At 46.4% G+C, this 20,304-nt stretch overlaps 1 protein-coding gene across 1 annotated transcript in view; it reads left to right on the top strand.

Moving 5' to 3' along the window:
* LOC110504940 (neuropilin-2-like) overlaps window positions 1-20,304 on the top strand; it is a gene marked incomplete at its 5' end in the record, with an annotated part of 288,221 nt that overhangs the window by 93,684 nt on the left and 174,233 nt on the right. The window contains one exon of the mRNA XM_036965260.1: window positions 2,979-3,123. Coding sequence (XP_036821155.1) covers window positions 2,979-3,123 — 145 coding nt within the window. The remainder of the gene's footprint in view (window positions 1-2,978; window positions 3,124-20,304) is intronic.

The raw sequence follows: 20,304 nt of genomic DNA, 5'->3' as shown, positions 1-20,304 counted from the left end.
CATATTACACAGGTTCTGGCGATTATGGATTACAGAGGAAGACCCAACCGTGATCTGACCAACAATGACTCTCTACCAGACAAACTCATTTTATGCTTTCACATCAACAACATCGTGTGAGGGCCGTCACCGACCCAGAGGATTGGGGGAGATCTCGCTGTCTGAAGCCGACGTGAGTAAGGTCTTTAATGAGGTCAACACCCACAAGGCCGTGGAGCCCCGACAGTATTTCAGGACGCTTTCTCAGAGCATGTGCAGAAGAGCTGGCCGACATATTCACAGTAATTTTCACCCTCTCCTTATCCCAGTCTGTAATCCCCATATGTTTTAAAATGACCAACATCATTCATGTCCCTTCATGCCACAGTGACTACCGCCCGATATGACTCACATCTGTAATCAGGAAGTGCTTTGAGAGGCTGGTTAGGGCTCACATCAACTCCATCATCCCAGACACCCTGAACCCACTCCGATTTGCATACCGAACCAACCGACAAAAAGAAGATGTCAGTTGGTCTCCACACTGCCCTCACCCATCTAGATAAGAGGAATAACTACATGAGAATGCTGTTCATTGACTACAGCTCAGCGTTCAACACCATAGTGCCCTCACCCATCTAGAAAAGAGGAATAACTACGTGAGAATGCTGTTAATTGACTACAGCTCAGCGTTCAACACCATAGTGCCCTCACCCATCTAGACAAGAGGAATAACTACGTGAGAATGCTGTTAATTGACTACAGACACACGCGCGTTCAACTCCATCGTTCCCTCTAAATTCATCACCAAGCTTAGGACCCTGGGTCTGAACCCCTCCCTGGCAACTGGATCCTGGACATCCTGACGGGCCGCCCCCAGGTGGTGAGGGTAGGCTCATCACCTCCACCACACTGACCCTCAACACGGGGCCCCACAGGGGTGCGTGCTTAGTCCCCTCTTGTACTCCCTGTTCGCCCATGACTGCGTGGCTACGCATGACTCCAGGACCATCATCAACACACGCGCACAGTCGTGAAGAAGTTGGTGCCTCTTCTCTCAGGAGGTTGAAAAGGTTTGGCACGGGTCCTTAAATCCTCAAAAAGTTCTACAGCTGCACCATTGAGAGCATCTTGACTGGCTGCATAACTGCTGGTTATGGCAACAGCATTGCCTTCAATCGCATGGCGCTACAGAGGGTGGTGCGGCCAGCCCGGTACATCACTGGGACTGAGCTCCATGCCATCCAGAACCTCTATATCAGAGGGTGGTTCGGCCAGCCCGGTACATCACTGGGACTGAGATCCCGGCCATCCAGGACCTCTATATCAGAAGGTGGTGCGGCCAGCCTGGTACATCACTGGGACTGAGCTCCATGCCATCTAGGACCTCTATATCAGAGGGTGGTTCGGCCAGCCCGGTACATCACTGGGACTGAGATCCCGGCCATCCAGGACCTCTATATCAGACGGTGGTGCGGCCAGCCTGGTACATCACTGGGACTGAGCTCCATGCCATCCAGAACCTCTATTTCAGAGGGTGGTTCGGCCAGCCCGGTACATCACTGGGACTGAGCTCCATGCCATCCAGGACCTCTATATCAGAGGGTGGTGCGGCCAGCCCGGTACATCACTGGGACTGAGATCCATGCCATCCAGGACCTCTATATCAGACGGTGGTTCGGCCAGCCCGGTACATCACTGGGACTGAGCTCAATGCCATCCAGGACCTCTATATCAGAGGGTGGTTCGGCCAGCCCGGTACATCACTGGGGCTGAGATCCCGGCCATCCAGGACCTCTATATCGGGCGGTGTGAAAGGAAGTGTGGAAAATGGTTAAAGACTCCAACCACCCAAGACATAGACTATCCTCTCTGCTTCCGCACGGTAACCTGGGCCAGAGCATCAAGTCTGACACCAACAGGCTCCTAACGGCTTCTATTCCCAAGACATAGACTATCCTCTCTGATTCCTGGTGGCAGGCGGTACCGGAGCATAAAGTCTGGCACCAACAGGCTCCTAACGGCTTCTATCCCCAAGACATAGACTATCCTCTCTGATTCCTGATGGCAGGCGGTACCGGAGCATCAAGTCTGGCACCAACAGGCTCCTAATGGCTTCTATCCGCAAGACAGATGAACAGAATGGCTACACAGACTATCTGAGTTGACACTATTTTACACACACACTGATACCCCAACACACACACACAACACACTCACACACACATTTATACTGACTCTACACACACACACACTCACATAAAATCATCAGTTACGCTGCTACTACTCTGTTTATTATATATCCTGATGCCTAGTCACCCTTCCCCCTATACATATATACCTCCATCACTCCAGACCCTGTATATAGTATGGTATTAACTGACCCTGTATATAGTATGGTATTAACTGACCCTGTATATAATATGGTATTAACTGACCCTGTATATAGTATGGTATTAACTGACCCTGTATATAGTATGGTACACACAGGCCACCACAGACTGCCAGCTGGCCCCGGTGTCATTGGATCCTAGTGAGGGCCATGTTGCTTTTGTCTGTGTTCAGTGGAGTAGGACATTCCCTCCACTCCTCCTCCTCTCCCGTTCTCCTCTTTCCCCCCGGCCTGAACCCCCGAGACAGAACTGACAAAGGCTCACGCTTCTAGTTCTGGGTGGAAGAGATGGACATATGGTATATGAGCTGTGATTTAAATGCATAGAAATAGAATCATTGATGGAGTCCCGTTCTATTTCTTCTGTTTCTATGCATTTTAATCCGATACAATAAAAACTGGACCTAGCTCTGGTGTAGTACACTGGGGGTTCAGGGTGACTGCAACTCAATCAGCTCACACACATACACACACACACACACACACACACACACACTCACACACACACTTTTCACATTTAAGTGAAAAAAATGGGGACATCAGAATGAAAAAAAAAAAATTTCCAGCGGGACCTGTCTCATTGACCCTGTCTCTCTCCTGTGCCCAGGTGTTCCATGCCAACACAGACTCGACCGAGGTGGTTCTAAACCGGATCCCCCTGCCTGTTCTGGCCCGCTTCGTACGCGTCAGACCCCAGACCTGGAAGACAGGCATCGCCCTGCGCTTGGAGCTCTACGGGTGTCAGATCACCGGTAAGAAACAGCCTGTTCTATTCTATCCAAGCTGTAAGACTGTATGGTAGGTCCCATCTAAGACTCTATTTTATGGTAGGTCCCATCTAAGACTCTATTTTACACGTTTTTTTTCTTCTCCCTGGATGACAATCTCCAGGATGGTAATGATGCTAAAACGTGTTGTACATTTTTAATTAAGCTTTTCACATTCCCTCCTGGTTGAAATACGTCTCTGTGTGGTCCAGCTCCCTAGGGCTGCCGGGCAGAAGAAATACCCCCCCCCCCCCCCCCCACGTAGAAGAAATACCCCCATGTAGAAGAAATCCCCCCCCCGCGTAGAAGAGATACCCCCCCTTGTAGAAAGAAATACCAGCCCGCTTAGAAGAGATACCAGCCCGTGTAGAAGAGATACCAGTTCGCGTAGAAGAGATACCCCCCCTTGTAGAAGAGATGCGTAGAAGAGATACCAGCCCGCGTAGAAGAGATACCAGTTCGCGTAGTAGAGATACCAGTTCGCGTAGAAGAGATACCAGCCCGCGTAGAAGAATTACCAGTCCGCGTAGAAGAGATACCAGTCTGCGTAGAAGAGATACCAGTCTGCGTAGAAGAGATACCAGCCCGCGTAGAAGAGATACCAGCCCGCGTAGAGATACCAGCCCGCATAGAAGAGATACCAGTTGGCATAGAAGAAATACCAGTCCGCGTAGAAGAGATACCAGTTGGCATAGAATAAATACCAGTCCGCGTAGAAGAGATACCAGTCCGCGTAGAAGAGATACCAGTCCGCGTAGAAGAGATACCAGCCCGCATAGAGATGCCAGTCCGCGTAGAAGAGATACCAGCCCGCGTAGAAGAAATGCCAGTCCGCGTAGGATCAAAGCTAGTGCCGCATTTAGCCAATTGTGCACATTTGTTTGTATTCTTTGCTATATAGTGACTTATTAGATCAGTTATAACTAATTTCAGGTCAACAATGGGGTAGTGATCACCTCCTACAGAGCACAAAACGTAGCTATATTTCTAGCCATCTTTGAAAAGCCAGGTAAAGATTTATGTCTTAAAGGTGCAGTGTTGTATTTCGAGGCTTGAATATGTTAAGTTACACTGCCTTCAGAAATTATTCAAACCTCTTCACTTATTCAACATTTGACTTGTGTTACAGCCTGAATTCAACATGGATTAAATAAAACCATTTCTCACCCATCTACACACATACCCCATGTGTGAAAACATGATTTTAGAAATGTTTGCAAATGAATTATCTCATACCTCATTTACTTAAGTATTCACACTCCGGAGTCAATACTTTGTAGAATAACCTTTCACGGCCTCCAAGTTGACGCCAATTGGCAAAGCCGTCTAAGGCACTGTTTCTCAGTGCTTGAAGCATCACTACAGATCCGGTTCGATCTCAGGCTGTGTCACAGCCGGTTGTGACCTGGTGTCCCATAGGGCGGTCCACAATTAGCCCAGCGTCATCCGGGTTAGGGGAGGGTTAGGGGGGCTTTACTTGGCTCATCGTGCTCTAGCGACTCCTTGTGGTGGGCCGGGCACCAGCAGGCTGACTCCGGTCGTCAGTTGAACGGTGTTTCCTCTGACACACTGGTGTCGCTGGCTTCCGGGTCAAGTGGATATCACGAAATTGGGGGGGAAAAGGAGGTAAGTGTCTAAGACCTTTCCAAACCTGGATGGTGCAACATTTGCCCATTATTATTTTCAAAATTCTTCAACCTCTGTCAAATTGGTTGTTGATCATTGCTAGACAACCATTTTCAGGTCTTGCTATAGATTTCCAAGTAGATTTAAGTCAAAACTGTAGCTCTGCCACTCAGGAACATTCACTCTCTTCTTGGTTAGAAACCCCAGTGTAGATCAGGAACATGAACAGTCTTCTTGGTTAGAAACTCCAGTGTAGATCAGGAACATGAACAGTCTTCTTGGTTAGAAACCCCAGTGTAGATCAGGAACATTCACAGTCTTCTTGGTTAGAAACCCCAGTGTAGATCAGGAACATGAACAGTCTTCTTGGTTAGAAACCCCAGTGTAGATCAGGAACATTCACTGTCTTCTTGGTTAGAAACCCCAGTGTAGATCAGGAACATTCACTGTCTTCTTGGTTAGAAACCCCAGTGTAGATCAGGAACATTCACTGTCTTCTTGGTTAGAAACCCCAGTGTTGATCAGGAACATGAACAGTCTTCTTGGTTATAAACCCCAGTGTAGATCAGGAACATGAACAGTCTTCTTGGTTAGAAACCCCAGTGTAGATCAGGAACATGAACAGTCTTCTTGGTTATAAACCCCAGTGTAGATCAGGAACATTCACTCTCTTCTTGGTTAGAAACCCCAGTGTAGATCAGGAACATTCACTCTCTTCTTGGTTAGAAACCCCAGTGTAGATCAGGAACATGAACAGTCTTCTTGGTTAGAAACCCCAGTGTAGATCAGGAACATTCACTGTCTTCTTGGTTATAAACCCCAGTGTAGATCAGGAACATTAACTGTCTTCTTGGTTAGAAACCCCAGTGTAGATCAGGAACATTCACTGTCTTCTTGGTTAGAAACCCCAGTGTAGATCAGGAACATGAACAGTCTTCTTGGTTAGAAACCCCAGTGTAGATCAGGAACATTAACTGTCTTCTTGGTTAGAAACCCCAGTGTAGATCAGGAACATGAACAGTCTTCTTGGTTATAAACCCCAGTGTAGATCAGGAACATGAACAGTCTTCTTGGTTAGAAACCCCAGTGTAGATCAGGAACATTCACTGTCTTCTTGGTTAGAAACCCCAGTGTAGATCAGGAACATTCACTGTCTTCTTGGTTAGAAACCCCAGTGTAGATCAGGAACATTAACTGTCTTCTTGGTTAGAAACCCCAGTGTAGATCAGGAACATTAACTCTCTTCTTGGTTAGAAACCCCAGTGTAGATCAGGAACATTCACTCTCTTCTTGGTTAGAAACCCCAGTGTAGATCAGGAACATTCACTCTCTTCTTGGTTAGAAACCCCAGTGTAGATCAGGAACATTCACTCTCTTCTTGGTTAGAAACCCCAGTGTAGATCAGGAACATTCACTCTCTTCTTGGTTAGAAACCCCAGTGTAGATCAGGAACATTAACTGTCTTCTTGGTTAGAAACCCCAGTGTAGATTTGGCCTTTTGTTTTAGGGTATTGTCCTGCTGAAAGGTCGTAACCCCCCCCCTTTAACCAGGCAGGCAATCCAGCCAAGATAAAGCAAAGCAGTGTGATAAAAACAAGAGTTACAAGTGGGATAAACAAACGTACAGTCAATAACACAATAGAAAAATCTATATACAGTGTGTGCAAATGTAGTAAGATTAGGGAGGTAAGGCAATAAATAGGCCATAGTGGCAAAGTAATTACAATTTAGCATTAACACTGGAGTGATAGATGTGCAGATGATGATGTGCAAGTAGAGATACTGGGGTGCAATAGAGCAAAAATGTACAGTGCCTTGCGAAAGTATTCGGCCCCCTTGAACTTTGCGACCTTTTGCCACATTTCAGGCTTCAAACATAAAGATATAAAACTGTATTTTTTGTGAAGAATCAACAACAAGTGGGACACAATCATGAAGTGGAACGACATTTATTGGATATTTCAAACTTTTTTAACAAATCAAAAACTGAAAAATTGTGCGTGCAAAATTATTCAGCCCCTTTACTTTCAGTGCAGCAAACTCTCTCCAGAAGTTCAGTGAGGATCTCTGAATGATCCAATGTTGACCTAAATGACTAACGATGATAAATACAATCCACCTGTGTATAATCAAGTCTCCGTATAAATGCACCTGCACTGTGATAGTCTCAGAGGTCCGTTAAAAGCGCAGAGAGCATCATGAAGAACAAGGAACACACCAGGCAGGTCCGAGATACTGTTGTGAAGAAGTTTAAAGCCGGATTTGGATACAAAAAGATTTCCCAAGCTTTAAACATCCAAAGGATTGCACTGTGCAAGCGATAATATTGAAATGGAAGGAGTATCAGACCACTGCAAATCTACCAAGACCTGGCCGTCCCTCTAAACTTTCAGCTCATACAAGGAGAAGACTGATGCAGCCAAGAGATGCATCAGGGATGCAGCCAAGAGGCCCATGATCACTCTGGATGAACTGCAGAGATCTACAGCTGAGGTGGGAGACTCTGTCCATATGACAACAATCAGTCGTATATTGCACAAATCTGGCCTTTATGGAAGAGTGGCAAGAAGAAAGCCATTTCTTAAAGATATCCATAAAAAGTGTCGTTTAAAGTTTGCCACAAGCCACCTGGGAGACACACCAAACATGTGGAAGAAGGTGCTCTGGTCAGATGAAACCAAAATTGAACTTTTTGGCAACAATGCAAAACGTTATGTTTGGCGTAAAAGCAACACACCATCCCCACTGTCAAACATGGTGGTGGCAGCATCATGGTTTGGGCCTGCTTTTCTTCAGCAGGGACAGGGAAGATGGTTAAAATTGATGGGAAGATGGATGTAGCCAAATACAGGACCATTCTGGAAGAAAACCTGATGGAGTCTGCAAAAGACCTGAGACTGGGACGGAGATTTGTCTTCCAACAAGACAATGATCCGAAACATAAAGCAAAATCTACAATGGAATGGTTCAAAAATAAACATATCCAGGTGTTAGAATGGCCAAGTCAAAGTCCAGACCTGAATCCAATCGAGAATCTGTGGAAAGAACTGAAAACTGCTTTTCACAAATGCTCTCCATCCAACCTCACTGAGCTCGAGCTGTTTTGCAAGGAGGAATGGAAAAAAATGTCAGTCTCTCGATGTGCAAAACTGATAGAGACATACTCCAAGCGACTTACAGCTGTAATCGCAGCAAAAGGTGGCACTACAAAGTATTAACTTAAGGGGGCTGAATAATTTTGCACGCCCAATTTTTCAGTTTTTGATTTGTTAAAAAAGTTTGAAATATCCAATAAATGTCGTTCCACTTCATGATTGTGTCCCACTTGTTGTTGATTCTTCACAAAAAAAATACAGTTTTATATCTTTATGTTTGAAGCCTGAAATGTGGCAAAAGGTCGCAAAGTTCAAGGGGGCCGAATACTTTCGCAAGGCACTGTAAATAACAATATGGGGATGAGGTATTTGGGTGGGCTATTTACAGATGAGCTATGTACAGGTGCAGTGATCGGTAAGCTGCTCTGACAGCTGATGCTTAAAGTTAGTGAGGGAGATATGAGTCTCCAGCTTCAGTGATTTTTGCAGTTCGTTCCAGTCATTGACAGCAGAGAACTGGAAGGAAATGCGGCCAAAAGAGGTGTTGGCTTTGGGGATGACCAGTGAAATATACCTGCTGGACTGCGTGCTACGGGTGGGTGCTACTATGGTGACCAGTGAGCTGAGATAAGCTGGGGCTTTACCTAGCAAATACTTATAGATGACCTGGAGCCAGTGGGTTTGGCGACGAATATGTAGCGAGGGCCAGCCAACGATAGCATACAGGTCGCAGTGGTGGGTAGTATATGGGGCTTTGATGACAAAACGGATGGCACTGTTATAGACTACATCCAATTTGTTGAGTAGAGTGTTGGAGGCTATTTTGTAAATGACATCGCCAAAGTCAAGGATCGGTAGGATAGTCAGTTTTACGAGGGTATGTTTAGCAGCATGAGTGAAGGATGATTTGTTGTGAAATAGAATGCCGATTCTAGATTAAATTTTGGATTGGAGATACTTAATGTGAGTCTGGAAGGAGAGTTTACAGTCTAACCAGACACCTAGGTATTTGTAGTTGTCCACTTATTCTAGGTCAGAATCGTCCAGAGTAGTGATGCTAGGCGGGCGGGAGGGTGCGAGCAGCAATGTGCTTATAGCTGTATTCCGTTTCTTTTTTTTATCCTGAAAAACTCCCCAGTCCTTAATGATTACAAGCACAGCCATAACATGATGCAGCCACCACTATGCTTGAAAATTTGGAGAGTGGTACTCAGTGATGTGTTGGATTTGTCCCAAACATAACTCTATTCAGGACATAGTTCATTTCTTTGCCACATTTTTTGCAGTATTACTGTAGTGCCTTGTTGCAAACAGGATGCATGTTTTGGAATATTTGTATTCTGTACAGGCTTCCTTTTCACTCTGTCCTTTAGGTTAGTATTGTGGAGTAACTACAATGTTGTTGATCCATCCTCAGTTGTCTCCTATCACAGCCATTAAACTTCTTTAAAATCACCTTTGGCGTCATGGTGGAATCCCTGATCAGTTTCCTTCCTCTCCGGCAAAATCTACTAATCGGTGCCCTTCTTTGCGAGGCATTGAAAAATCTCCCTGATCTTTGTAGTAGAATCTGTGCTTGAAAATTGTATGTGTGTTTATTATGTATCACCGTTAGATCCTGCCACGGCAGCAGCTACTCTTCCTGTGGTTTATTATGGACCCCCATTAGTTCCTACCAAGACAGCAGCTACTCTTCCTGGGGTTTATTATGGATCTATATTAGTTCCTGTCAAGGCAGCAGCTACTCTTCCTGTGGTTTATTATGGATCCCCATTAGTTCCTGTCAAGGCAGCAGCTACTCTTCCTGGGGTTTATTATGGATCTATATTAGTTCCTGCCAAGGCAGCAGCTACTCTTCCTGTGGTTTATTATGGATCCCCATTAGTTCCTGTCAAGGCAGCAGCTACTCTTCCTGGGGTTTATTATGGATCTATATTAGTTCCTGCCAAGGCAGCAGCTACTCTTCCTGTGGTTTATTATGGATCCCCATTAGTTCCTGCCAAGGCAGCAGCTACTCTTCCTGGGGTTTATTATGGATCCCCATTAGTTCCTGCCAAGGCAGCAGCTACTCTTCCTGGGGTTTATTATGGATCCCCATTAGTTCCTGCCAAGGCAGCAGCTACTCTTCCTAAGGTTTATTATGGTTCCCCATTAGTTCCTCCCAAGGCAGCAACTACTCTTCCTGTGGTTTATTATGGATCCCCATTAGTTCCTGCCAAGGCAGCAGCTACTCTTCCTGGGGTTTATTATGGATCCCCATTAGATCCTGTCAAGACAGCAGCTACTCTTCCTGGGGTTTATTATGGATCCCCATTAGTTCCTGCCAAGGCAGCAGCTACTCTTCCTGGGGTTTATTGTGGATCCCCATAAGTTCCTCCCAAGGCAGCAACTACTCTTCCTGGGGTTTATTATAGATCCCCATTAGTTCCTCCCAAGGCAGCAGCTACTTTTCCTGGGGTTTATTATGGATCCCCATTAGTTCCTACCAAGACAGAAGCTACACTTCCTGGGGTTTATTATGAATCCCCATTAGTTCCTGCCAAGGCAGCAGCTACTCTTCCTGGGGTTTATTAAGGATCCCCATTAGTTCCTGCCAAGGCAGCAGCTAGTCTTACTGGGGTTTATTATGGATCCAGTTCCTGCCAAGGCAGCAGCTACTCTTCCTGGGGGTTATTATGGATCCAGTTCCTGCCAAGGCAGCAGCTACGCTTCCTGGGGGTTATTATGGATCCCCATTAGTTCCTGTCAAGGCAGCAGCTACTCTTCCTGGGGGTTATTATGGATCCCCATTAGTTCCTGTCAAGGCAGCAGCTACTCTTCCTGGGGTTTATTATGGATCCCCATTAGTTTCTGCCAAGGCAGCAGCTACTCTTCCTGGGGGCTACTATGGATCCCCATTAGTTCCTGCCAAGGCAGCAGCTACTCTTCCTGGGGTTTATTATGGATCCCCATTAGTTCCTGCCAAGGCAGCAGCTACTCTTCCTGGGGTTTATTATGGATCCCCATTAGTTCCTCCCAAGGCAGAAGCTACTCTTCCTGGGGTTTATTATGGATCCCCATTAGTTCCTGCCAAGGCAGCAGCTAGTCTTACTGGGGTTTATTATGGATCCAGTTCCTGCCAAGGCAGCAGCTACTCTTCCTGGGGGTTATTATGGATCCAGTTCCTGCCAAGGCAGCAGCTACGCTTCCTGGGGGTTATTATGGATCCCCATTAGTTCCTGTCAAGGCAGCAGCTACTCTTCCTGGGGGTTATTATGGATCCCCATTAGTTCCTGTCAAGGCAGCAGCTACTCTTCCTGGGGTTTATTATGGATCCCCATTAGTTTCTGCCAAGGCAGCAGCTACTCTTCCTGGGGGCTACTATGGATCCCCATTAGTTCCTGCCAAGGCAGCAGCTACTCTTCCTGGGGTTTATTATGGATCCCCATTAGTTCCTGCCAAGGCAGCAGCTACTCTTCCTGGGGTTTATTATGGATCCCCATTAGTTCCTCCCAAGGCAGAAGCTACTCTTCCTGGGGTTTATTATGGATCCCCATTAGTTCCTGCCAAGGCAGCAGCTTCTATTCCTGTGGTTTATTATGGATCCCCATTAGTTCCTGCCAAGGCAGCAGCTACTCTTCCTGGGGTTTATTATGGATCCCCATTAGTTCCTGCCAAGGCAGCAGCTACTCTTCCTGGGGTTTATTATGGATCCCCATTAGTTCCTGCCAAGGAGGCAGCAACTCTTCCTGGGGTGTTTTAAGGATCCCCATTAGTTCCTGCCAAGGCAGCAGCTACTCTTCCGTGGGTCTGTCAGAATTAAGGCACTTACAGTACAAATAATTGTATGTGTGAGGTAGAGAGATGAGGTAGTTATTCAAAAATCATGTTAAATAATGTTGTTGAACACGGAATGAGTGTTCACAGTAAAACTGTAACTTAAAGCGGGTACAGCCTCAGTGTTCACAGTAAAACTGTAACTTAAAGCAGGTACAGCCTCAGTGTTCACAGTAAAACTAACTTAAAGCGGGTACAGCCTCAGTGTTCACAGTAAAACTGTAACTTAAAGCAGGTACAGCCTCAGTGTTCACAGTAAAACTAACTTAAAGCGGGTACAGCCTCAGTGTTCACAGTAAAACTGTAACTTAAAGCAGGTACAGCCTCAGTGTTCACACTAAAAATGTAACTTAAAGCAGGTACAGCCTCAGTGTTCACAGTAAAACTGTAACTTAAAGCAGGTAGAGCCTCAGTGTTCACAGTAAAACTGTAACTTAAAGCAGGTAGAGCCTCAGTGTTCACAGTAAAACTGTAACTTAAAGCAGGTACAGCCCCAGTGTTCACAGTAAAACTAACTTAAAGCAGGTACAGCCTCAGTGTTCACAGTAAAACTAACTTAAAGCAGGTACAGCCTCAGTGTTCACAGTAAAACTAACTTAAAGCGGGTACAGCCTCAGTGTTCACAGTAAAACTGTAACTTAAAGCAGGTACAGCCTCAGTGTTCACAGTAAAACTGTAACTTAAAGCAGGTACAGCCTCAGTGTTCACAGTAAAACTAACTTAAATCAGGTAGAGCCTCAGTGTTCACAGTACAACTGTAACTTAAAGCAGGTACAGCCCCAGTGTTCACAGTAAAACTAACTTAAAGCAGGTACAGCCTCAGTGTTCACAGTAAAACTGTAACTTAAAGCAGGTACAGCCTCAGTGTTCACAGTAAAACTAACTTAAATCAGGTAGAGCCTCAGTGTTCACAGTACAACTGTAACTTAAAGCAGGTACAGCCCCAGTGTTCACAGTAAAACTAACTTAAAGCAGGTACAGCCTCAGTGTTCACAGTAAAACTAACTTAAAGCAGGTACAGCCTCAGTGTTCACAGTAAAACTAACTTAAATCAGGTAGAGCCTCAGTGTTCACAGTACAACTGTAACTTAAAGCAGGTACACCCCCAGTGTTCACAGTAAAACTAACTTAAAGCAGGTACAGCCCCAGTGTTCACAGTAAAACTAACTTAAAGCAGGTACAGCCTCAGTGTTCACAGTAAAACTAACTTAAAGCGGGTACAGCCTCAGTGTTCACAGTAAAACTGTAACTTAAAGCAGGTACAGCCTCAGTGTTCACAGTACAACTGTAACTTAAAGCAGGTACACCCCCAGTGTTCACAGTAAAACTAACTTAAAGCAGGTACAGCCCCAGTGTTCACAGTAAAACTAACTTAAAGCAGGTAGAGCCTCAGTGTTCACAGTAAAACTGTAACTTAAAGCGGGTACAGCCTCAGTGTTCACAGTAAAACTGTAACTTAAAGCAGGTACAGCCTCAGTGTTCACAGTAAAACTGTAACTTAAAGCAGGTACAGCCTCAGTGTTCACAGTAAAACTGTAACTTAAAGCAGGTAGAGCCTCAGTGTTCACAGTAAAACTGTAACTTAAAGCAGGTAGAGCCTCAGTGTTCACAGTAAAACTGTAACTTAAAGCAGGTACAGACTCAGTGTTCACAGTAAAACTAACTTAAATCAGGTAGAGCCTCAGTGTTCACAGTACAACTGTAACTTAAAGCAGGTACAGCCCCAGTGTTCACAGTAAAACTAACTTAAAGCAGGTACAGCCTCAGTGTTCACAGTAAACGCATGCTGGAAGATCAACAGAATTTTCACAGCGTTCAAGTTTGCACTCAGCAGACTTAAAAACATTTTTTAGAGGGAACATTATTGCCACTCTATTCCTGAGTCAGATCGAATCTGTCAGTTTGACTCCTATTATCTCCACCCCACTAACCCCCCCCACTCACCCCCACTCTTCCGCCCCCACTATCTCCCCCCCACTATCTCCCACCCACTCTCTCCCCCCCACTCCCCACCCCTCCACTATCCCCCCCCCACTATCTTCCACTACCTCCACCTCCCACTACTTCCCACTACCTCCACCTCCCACTACTTCCCACTTCCCCCCCCACTATCCCCCCCCACTCTTCCCCCCCACTCTTCCCCCCCACTCTCCCCCCCCCACTATCTCCCCCCCACTCTCTCCCCCCCACTCCCCACCCCCCCACTATCTCCCCCCCCACTATCTTTCACTACCTCCACCTCCCACAACTTCCCTATCCCCCCCACTCTTCCCCCCCACTATCTCCCACCCACTCTCTCCCCCCCACTCCCCACCCCCCCACTATCCCCCCCCACTATCTTCCACTACCTCCACCTCCCACTACTTCCCTCTACCTCCACCTCCCACTACTTCCCACTTCCTCCCCCACTATCCCCCCCCACTCTTCCCCCCCACTCTTCCCCCCCACTATCTCCCCCCCCACTCCCCACCCCCCCACTCCCCACCCCCCCACTCTCTCCCCCCCACTCCCCACCCCCCCACTATCCCCCCCCCACTATCCCCCCCCACTATCTTCCACTACCTCCACCTCCCACTACTTCCCACAACCTCCACCTCCCACTACTTCCCACTCCCCCCCCCCACTACCCCTCCCCCCCACTCTCTCCCCCCCACTCCCCACCCCCCCACTACCCCCCCCCCCCCCCCCCCCCCCACTATCTTCCACTACCTCCCACTACCTCCGCCTCCCACGACCTGGTCAGGCTGTATCAGAACCAGCCGTGATCGGGAGTCCTACAGGGTGGCGTCCAGGTTAGAGGAGGGTTTAGCCTGAATAGGCTGCATTAGTATTATAATACCTATGATGCATCATATAAAAGGCCGTCATTGTAAAATAAGAATTGGTTTTTAACTGACTTGCTTTAGTTAAAAAAAAAAAAAGTTAAATAAATAAAATACATAATAAATCTCCCCGCTCATCTTTCCAACAATTTCTCTTCAATAAAAAGCTACAGGAACGGGACTGCCCGGTTGAAGTGTGAGTCCCCCGTTGAATCTTAGTTTGATCACAGGTGAGCCAAAATCTAAAGACAATCTATTGGCTTTTTGTGACCCAGCGTTCTGACAGAGAGACACAGACCAGACATGTAATGATGTGTAATTCCATCCAGCCCGTCGCCAGTCGTCACACACACACACACACACACACACACACACACACACACACACACACACACACACACACACACACACACACACACACACACACACGCGCGCACACACACACACACACACACACACACACACACACACACACACACACACACTCCAGTCTGTTTGCCTGTCTCCACCTCTCATCGCCATATCATCAGAGCTGTGGCGCTAAAGAGCTAGCTAGCTGTAATTACATTTGTCTATTTATAGTGCCACAGTGATTAGCTGAGGGTGTAATTCCGTTTGTCCCCCCCCCCCCCCCACACACACATATCACATCACATGAAAGGAGATGGGCTGTTTAGCTCAGATGCTGTCAGCCCCACCGTCTCACACACGCAAGCACACACACACACACACACACACACTCACGCACGCACGCACGCACGCGCGCACACACACACACACACACACACACACACACACACACCATCAAACTCCATCAACATTCTATTAGCCTGCTATCTGCTGCCATTTGTTTAGACACTGAGAAGGACAGATGTGCTTTTAGTGACAGGAAGCTCTCTCCGGGCTTGACACAAATGGCACAAACACGATGCTGGTGTCTATATTAGATATTAGTGTCCCTGGGCCTGCCTGGCTGGTTGCACTCCGAGCGAAACGAGACATTGGCCAACCTCTCTGTCTCTGTCTCTGTCTCTCTCTCTGTCTCTCGTTCTCTCTGTCCCTCTTTCTCTGTCTCTCTCTATCAATTTCAATTCAATTCAATTCAAGGGCTTTATTGACATGGGAAACATGTGTTAACATTGCTCTTTATTGACATGGGAAACGTGTTAACATTGCCAAAGCAAGTGAGGTAGACAACATACAAAGTGAAAATATAAAGTGAAAAACAACAAAAATTAACAGTAAACATTACACATACAGAGGTTTCAAAACAGTAAAGACATTACAAATGTCATATTATATATATATATATACAGTGTTGTAATGATGTGCAAATAGTTAATGTACAAAAGGTAAAATAAATCAGCATAAATATGGGTTGTATTTACAATGGTGTTTGTTCTTCACTGGTTGACCTTTTCTCGTGGCAACAGGTCACAAATCTTGCTGCTGTGATGTCACACTGTGGAATTTCACCCAGTAGATATGGGAGTTTATCAAAATTGGATTTGTTTTCTAATTCTTTGTGGATCTGTGTAATCTGAGGGAAATATGTCTCTCTAATATGGTCATACATTGGGCAGGAGGTTAGGAAGTGCAGCTCAGTTTCTCAGTTTCCACTTCATTTTGTGGGCAGTGAGTACATAGCCTGTCTTCTCTTGAGAGCCATGTCTGCCTACGGCGGCCTTTCTCAATAGCAAGGCTATGCTCACTGAGTCTGTACATAGTCAAAGCTTTCCTTAAGTTTGGGTCAGTCACAGTGGTCAGGTATTCTGCCACTGTGTACTCTCGTTTACAGCCGCTAACAATTTTTTTTAATTTTTTTTTTTATTTCACCTTTATTTAACCAGGTAGGCTAGTTGAGAACAAGTTCTCATTTGCAACTGCGACCTGGCCAAGATAAGGCATAGCAGTGTGAACAGACAACACAGAGTTACACATGGAGTAAACAATTAACAAGTCAATAACACAGTAGAAAAAAGGGGAGTCTATATATACATTGTGTGCAAAAGGCATGAGAAGGTAGGCAAATAATTACAATTATGCAGATTAACACTGGAGTGATAAATGATCAGATGGTTATGTACAGGTAGAGATATTGGTGTGCAAAAGAGCAGAAAAATAAATAAATAAAAACAGTATGGGGATGAGGTAGGTGAAAATGGGTGGGCTATTTACCAATAGACTATGTACAGCTGCAGCGATCGGTTAGCTGCTCAGATAGCAGATGTTTGAAGTTGGTGAGGGAGATAAAAGTCTCCAACTTCAGCGATTTTTGCAATTCGTTCCAGTCACAGGCAGCAGAGAACTGGAACGAAAGGCGGCCAAATGAGGTGTTGGCTTTAGGGATGATCAGTGAGATACACCTGCTGGAGCGCGTGCTACGGATGGGTGTTGCCATCGTAACCAGTGAACTGAGATAAGGCGGAGCTTTACCTAGCATGGACTTGTAGATGACCTGGAGCCAGTGGGTCTGGCGACGAATATGTAGCGAGGGCCAGCCGACTAGAGCATACAAGTCGCAGTGGTGGGTGGTATAAGGTGCTTTAGTGACAAAACGGATGGCACTGTGATAAACTGCATCCAGTTTGCTGAGTAGAGTGTTGGAAGCAATTTTGTAGATGACATCGCCGAAGTCGAGGATCGGTAGGATTGTCAGTTTTACTAGGGTAAGTTTGGCGGCGTGAGTGAAGGAGGCTTTGTTGCGGAATAGAAAGCCGACTCTTGATTTGATTTTCGATTGGAGATGTTTGATATGGGTCTGGAAGGAGAGTTTAGAGTCTAGCCAGACACCTAGGTACTTATAGATGTCCACATATTCAAGGTCGGAACCATCCAGGGTGGTGATGCTGGTCAGGCGTGCGGGTGCAGGCAGCGAACGGTTGAAAAGCATGCATTTGGTTTTACTAGCGTTTAAGAGCAGTTGGAGGCCACGGAAGGAGTGCTGTATGGCATTGAAGCTCGTTTGGAGGTTAGATAGCACAGTGTCCAAGGACGGGCCGGAAGTATATAGAATGGTGTCGTCTGCGTAGAGGTGGATCAGGGAATCGCCCGCAGCATGAGAAACATCATTGATATATACAGAGAAAAGAGTCGGCCCGAGAATTGAACCCTGTGGCACCCCCATAGAGACTGCCAGAGGACCGGACAGCATGCCCTCCGATTTGACACACTGAACTCTGTCTGCAAAGTAATTGGTGAACCAGGCAAGGCAGTCATCCGAAAAACTGAGGCTACTGAGTCTGCCGATAAGAATACGGTGATTGACAGAGTCGAAAGCCTTGGCAAGGTCTATGAAGACGGCTGCACAGTACTGTCTTTTATCGATGGCGGTTATGATATCGTTTAGTACCTTGAGCGTGGCTGAAGTACACCCGTGACCGGCTCGGAAACGAGATTGCACAGCGGAGAAGGTACGGTGGGATTCAAGATGGTCAGTGACCTGTTTGTTGACTTGGCTTTCGAAGACCTTAGATAGGCAGGGCAGGATGGATATAGGTCTGTAACAGTTTGGGTCCAGGGTGTCGCCCCCTTTGAAGAGGGGGATGACTGCGGCAGCTTTCCAATCCTTGGGGATCTCAGACGATATGAAAGAGAGGTTGAACAGGCTGGTAATAGGGGTTGCGACAATGGCGGCGGATAGTTTCAGGAATAGAGGGTCCAGATTGTCAAGCCCAGCTGATTTGTACGGGTCCAGGTTTTGCAGCTCTTTCAGAACATCTGCTATCTGGATTTGGGTAAAGGAGAACCTGGAGAGGCTTGGGCGAGTAGCTGCGGGGGGGGGGGGAGCTGTTGGCCGAGGTTGGAGTAGCCAGGCGGAAGGCATGGCCAGCCGTTGAGAAATGCTTGTTGAAGTTTTCGATAATCATGGATTTATCGGTGGTGACCGTGTTACCTAGCCTCAGTGCAGTGGGCAGCTGGGAGGAGGTGCTCTTGTTCTCCATGGACTTCACAGTGTGCCAGAACTTTTTGGAGTTGGAGCTACAGGATGCAAACTTCTGCCTGAAGAAGTTGGCTTTAGCTTTCCTGACTGACTGTGTGTATTGGTTCCTGACTTCCCTGAACAGTTGCATATCGCGGGGACTATTCGATGTTAGTGCAGTCCGCCACAGGATGTTTTTGTGCTGGTCGAGGGCAGTCAGGTCTGGAGTGAACCAGGGGCTATATCTGTTCTTAGTTCTGCATTTTTTGAACGGAGCATGCTTATCTAAAATGGTGAGGAAGTTACTTTTAAAGAAAGACCAGGCATCCTCAACTGACGGGATGAGGTCAATGTCCTTCCAGGATACCCGGGCCAGGTCGATTAGAAAGGCCTGCTCACAGAAGTGTTTTAGGGAGCGTTTGACAGTGATGAGGGGTGGTCGTTTGACTGCGGCTCCGTAGCGGATACAGGCAATGAGGCAGTGATCGCTGAGATCCTGGTTGTAGACAGCGGAGGTGTATTTGGAGGGCCAGTTGGTCAGGATGACGTCAATGAGGGTGCCCTTGTTTACAGAGTTAGGGTTGTACCTGGTGGGTTCCTTGATGATTTGAGTGAGATTGAGGGCATCTAGCTTAGATTGTAGGACTGCCGGGGTGTTAAGCATATCCCAGTTTAGGTCACCTAACAAGAACTGCCCCCCCCCCCCCCCGTCTCTGTGGCCAACGTGAGTAAAACATTTAAACGTGTTAACCCTCGCAAGGTTAGAGTGTAGAGGTGGCAGGGTAGTCTAGTGGTTAGAGTGTAGAGGTGGCAGGGTAGCCTAGTGGTTAGAGTGTAGAGGTGGCAGGGTAGCCTAGTGGTTAGAGTGTAGAGGCGGCAGGGTAGCCTAGTGGTTAGAGTGTAGAGGCGGCAGAGTAGCCTAGTGGTTAGAGTGTAGAGGCGGCAGGGTAGCCTAGTGGTTAGAGTGTAGAGGCGGCAGAGTAGCCTAGTGGTTAGAGTGTAGAGGCGGCAGGGTAGTCTAGTGGTTAGAGCGTTGGACTAGTAACCGGAAGGTTGCAAGTTCAATCCCCCGAGCTGACAAGGTACAAATCTGTCGTTCTGCCCCTGAACAGGCAGTTAACCCACTGTTCCTAGGCCGTCATTGAAAATAAGAATTTGTTCTTAACTGACTTGCCTGTTTTTTTTTTTGTTTTTTTTTTTAACAGTATTTTTATTGGAATTTTACAATTTTCACCCATATTTAGAGATACAACAACAGAGACAAAGCACACAGAAAGCTTCTCTCACCCCATCACCATCATTGCGTCTCTCAATACATACATTTTAAACAAACTTACAAACAGAAATTAAACAAAAAAGCTCAGTTTAAACCAAGAGGTTAGGTTCCACACATGGAACGTACAGTGTAGTTCTGAAATACATACATCCCCGTCATTCTACGAGAATCCTTGCAGCATAATAGCTGATACCTCTGGTTCTAGGTAATTTAGATAAGGTTCCCATACTTTGTAGAACTGGTCTGTTTTAGAATGCAATGTACATGTCAGATATTCCAGAGGCACCCATTCAAATAGTATCTTATGCCAATCTTTAATAGAAGGAACCTTATCACTAATCCACTGTAAAAGGATGTTTTTCCTCGCTGCGAAGGTAAGGATGTTGTAAAGCCTCCTTTTACCCACAGAAGTAACCTGCCTACTAGGGAGACCTAACAGTAAAGAAACTGGGTCCAATTCTAGATCGACCCCCTAGGATCTTTTCAATTTCTTGCAGAACACCAGACCAGTATCTTTGTATTTTGGTACATGACCATAAACAATGTGTTAGGGTGCCTGTATCAGTTTTACATTTAAGACACTGAGGGGAAGAGGAGGTGGGGCTAAAA

Source organism: Oncorhynchus mykiss, chromosome 3, assembly GCF_013265735.2.
Source record: "Oncorhynchus mykiss isolate Arlee chromosome 3, USDA_OmykA_1.1, whole genome shotgun sequence".
NCBI lineage: Eukaryota > Metazoa > Chordata > Actinopteri > Salmoniformes > Salmonidae > Oncorhynchus > Oncorhynchus mykiss.
This window is presented reverse-complemented; position numbering and strand designations above follow the sequence as displayed.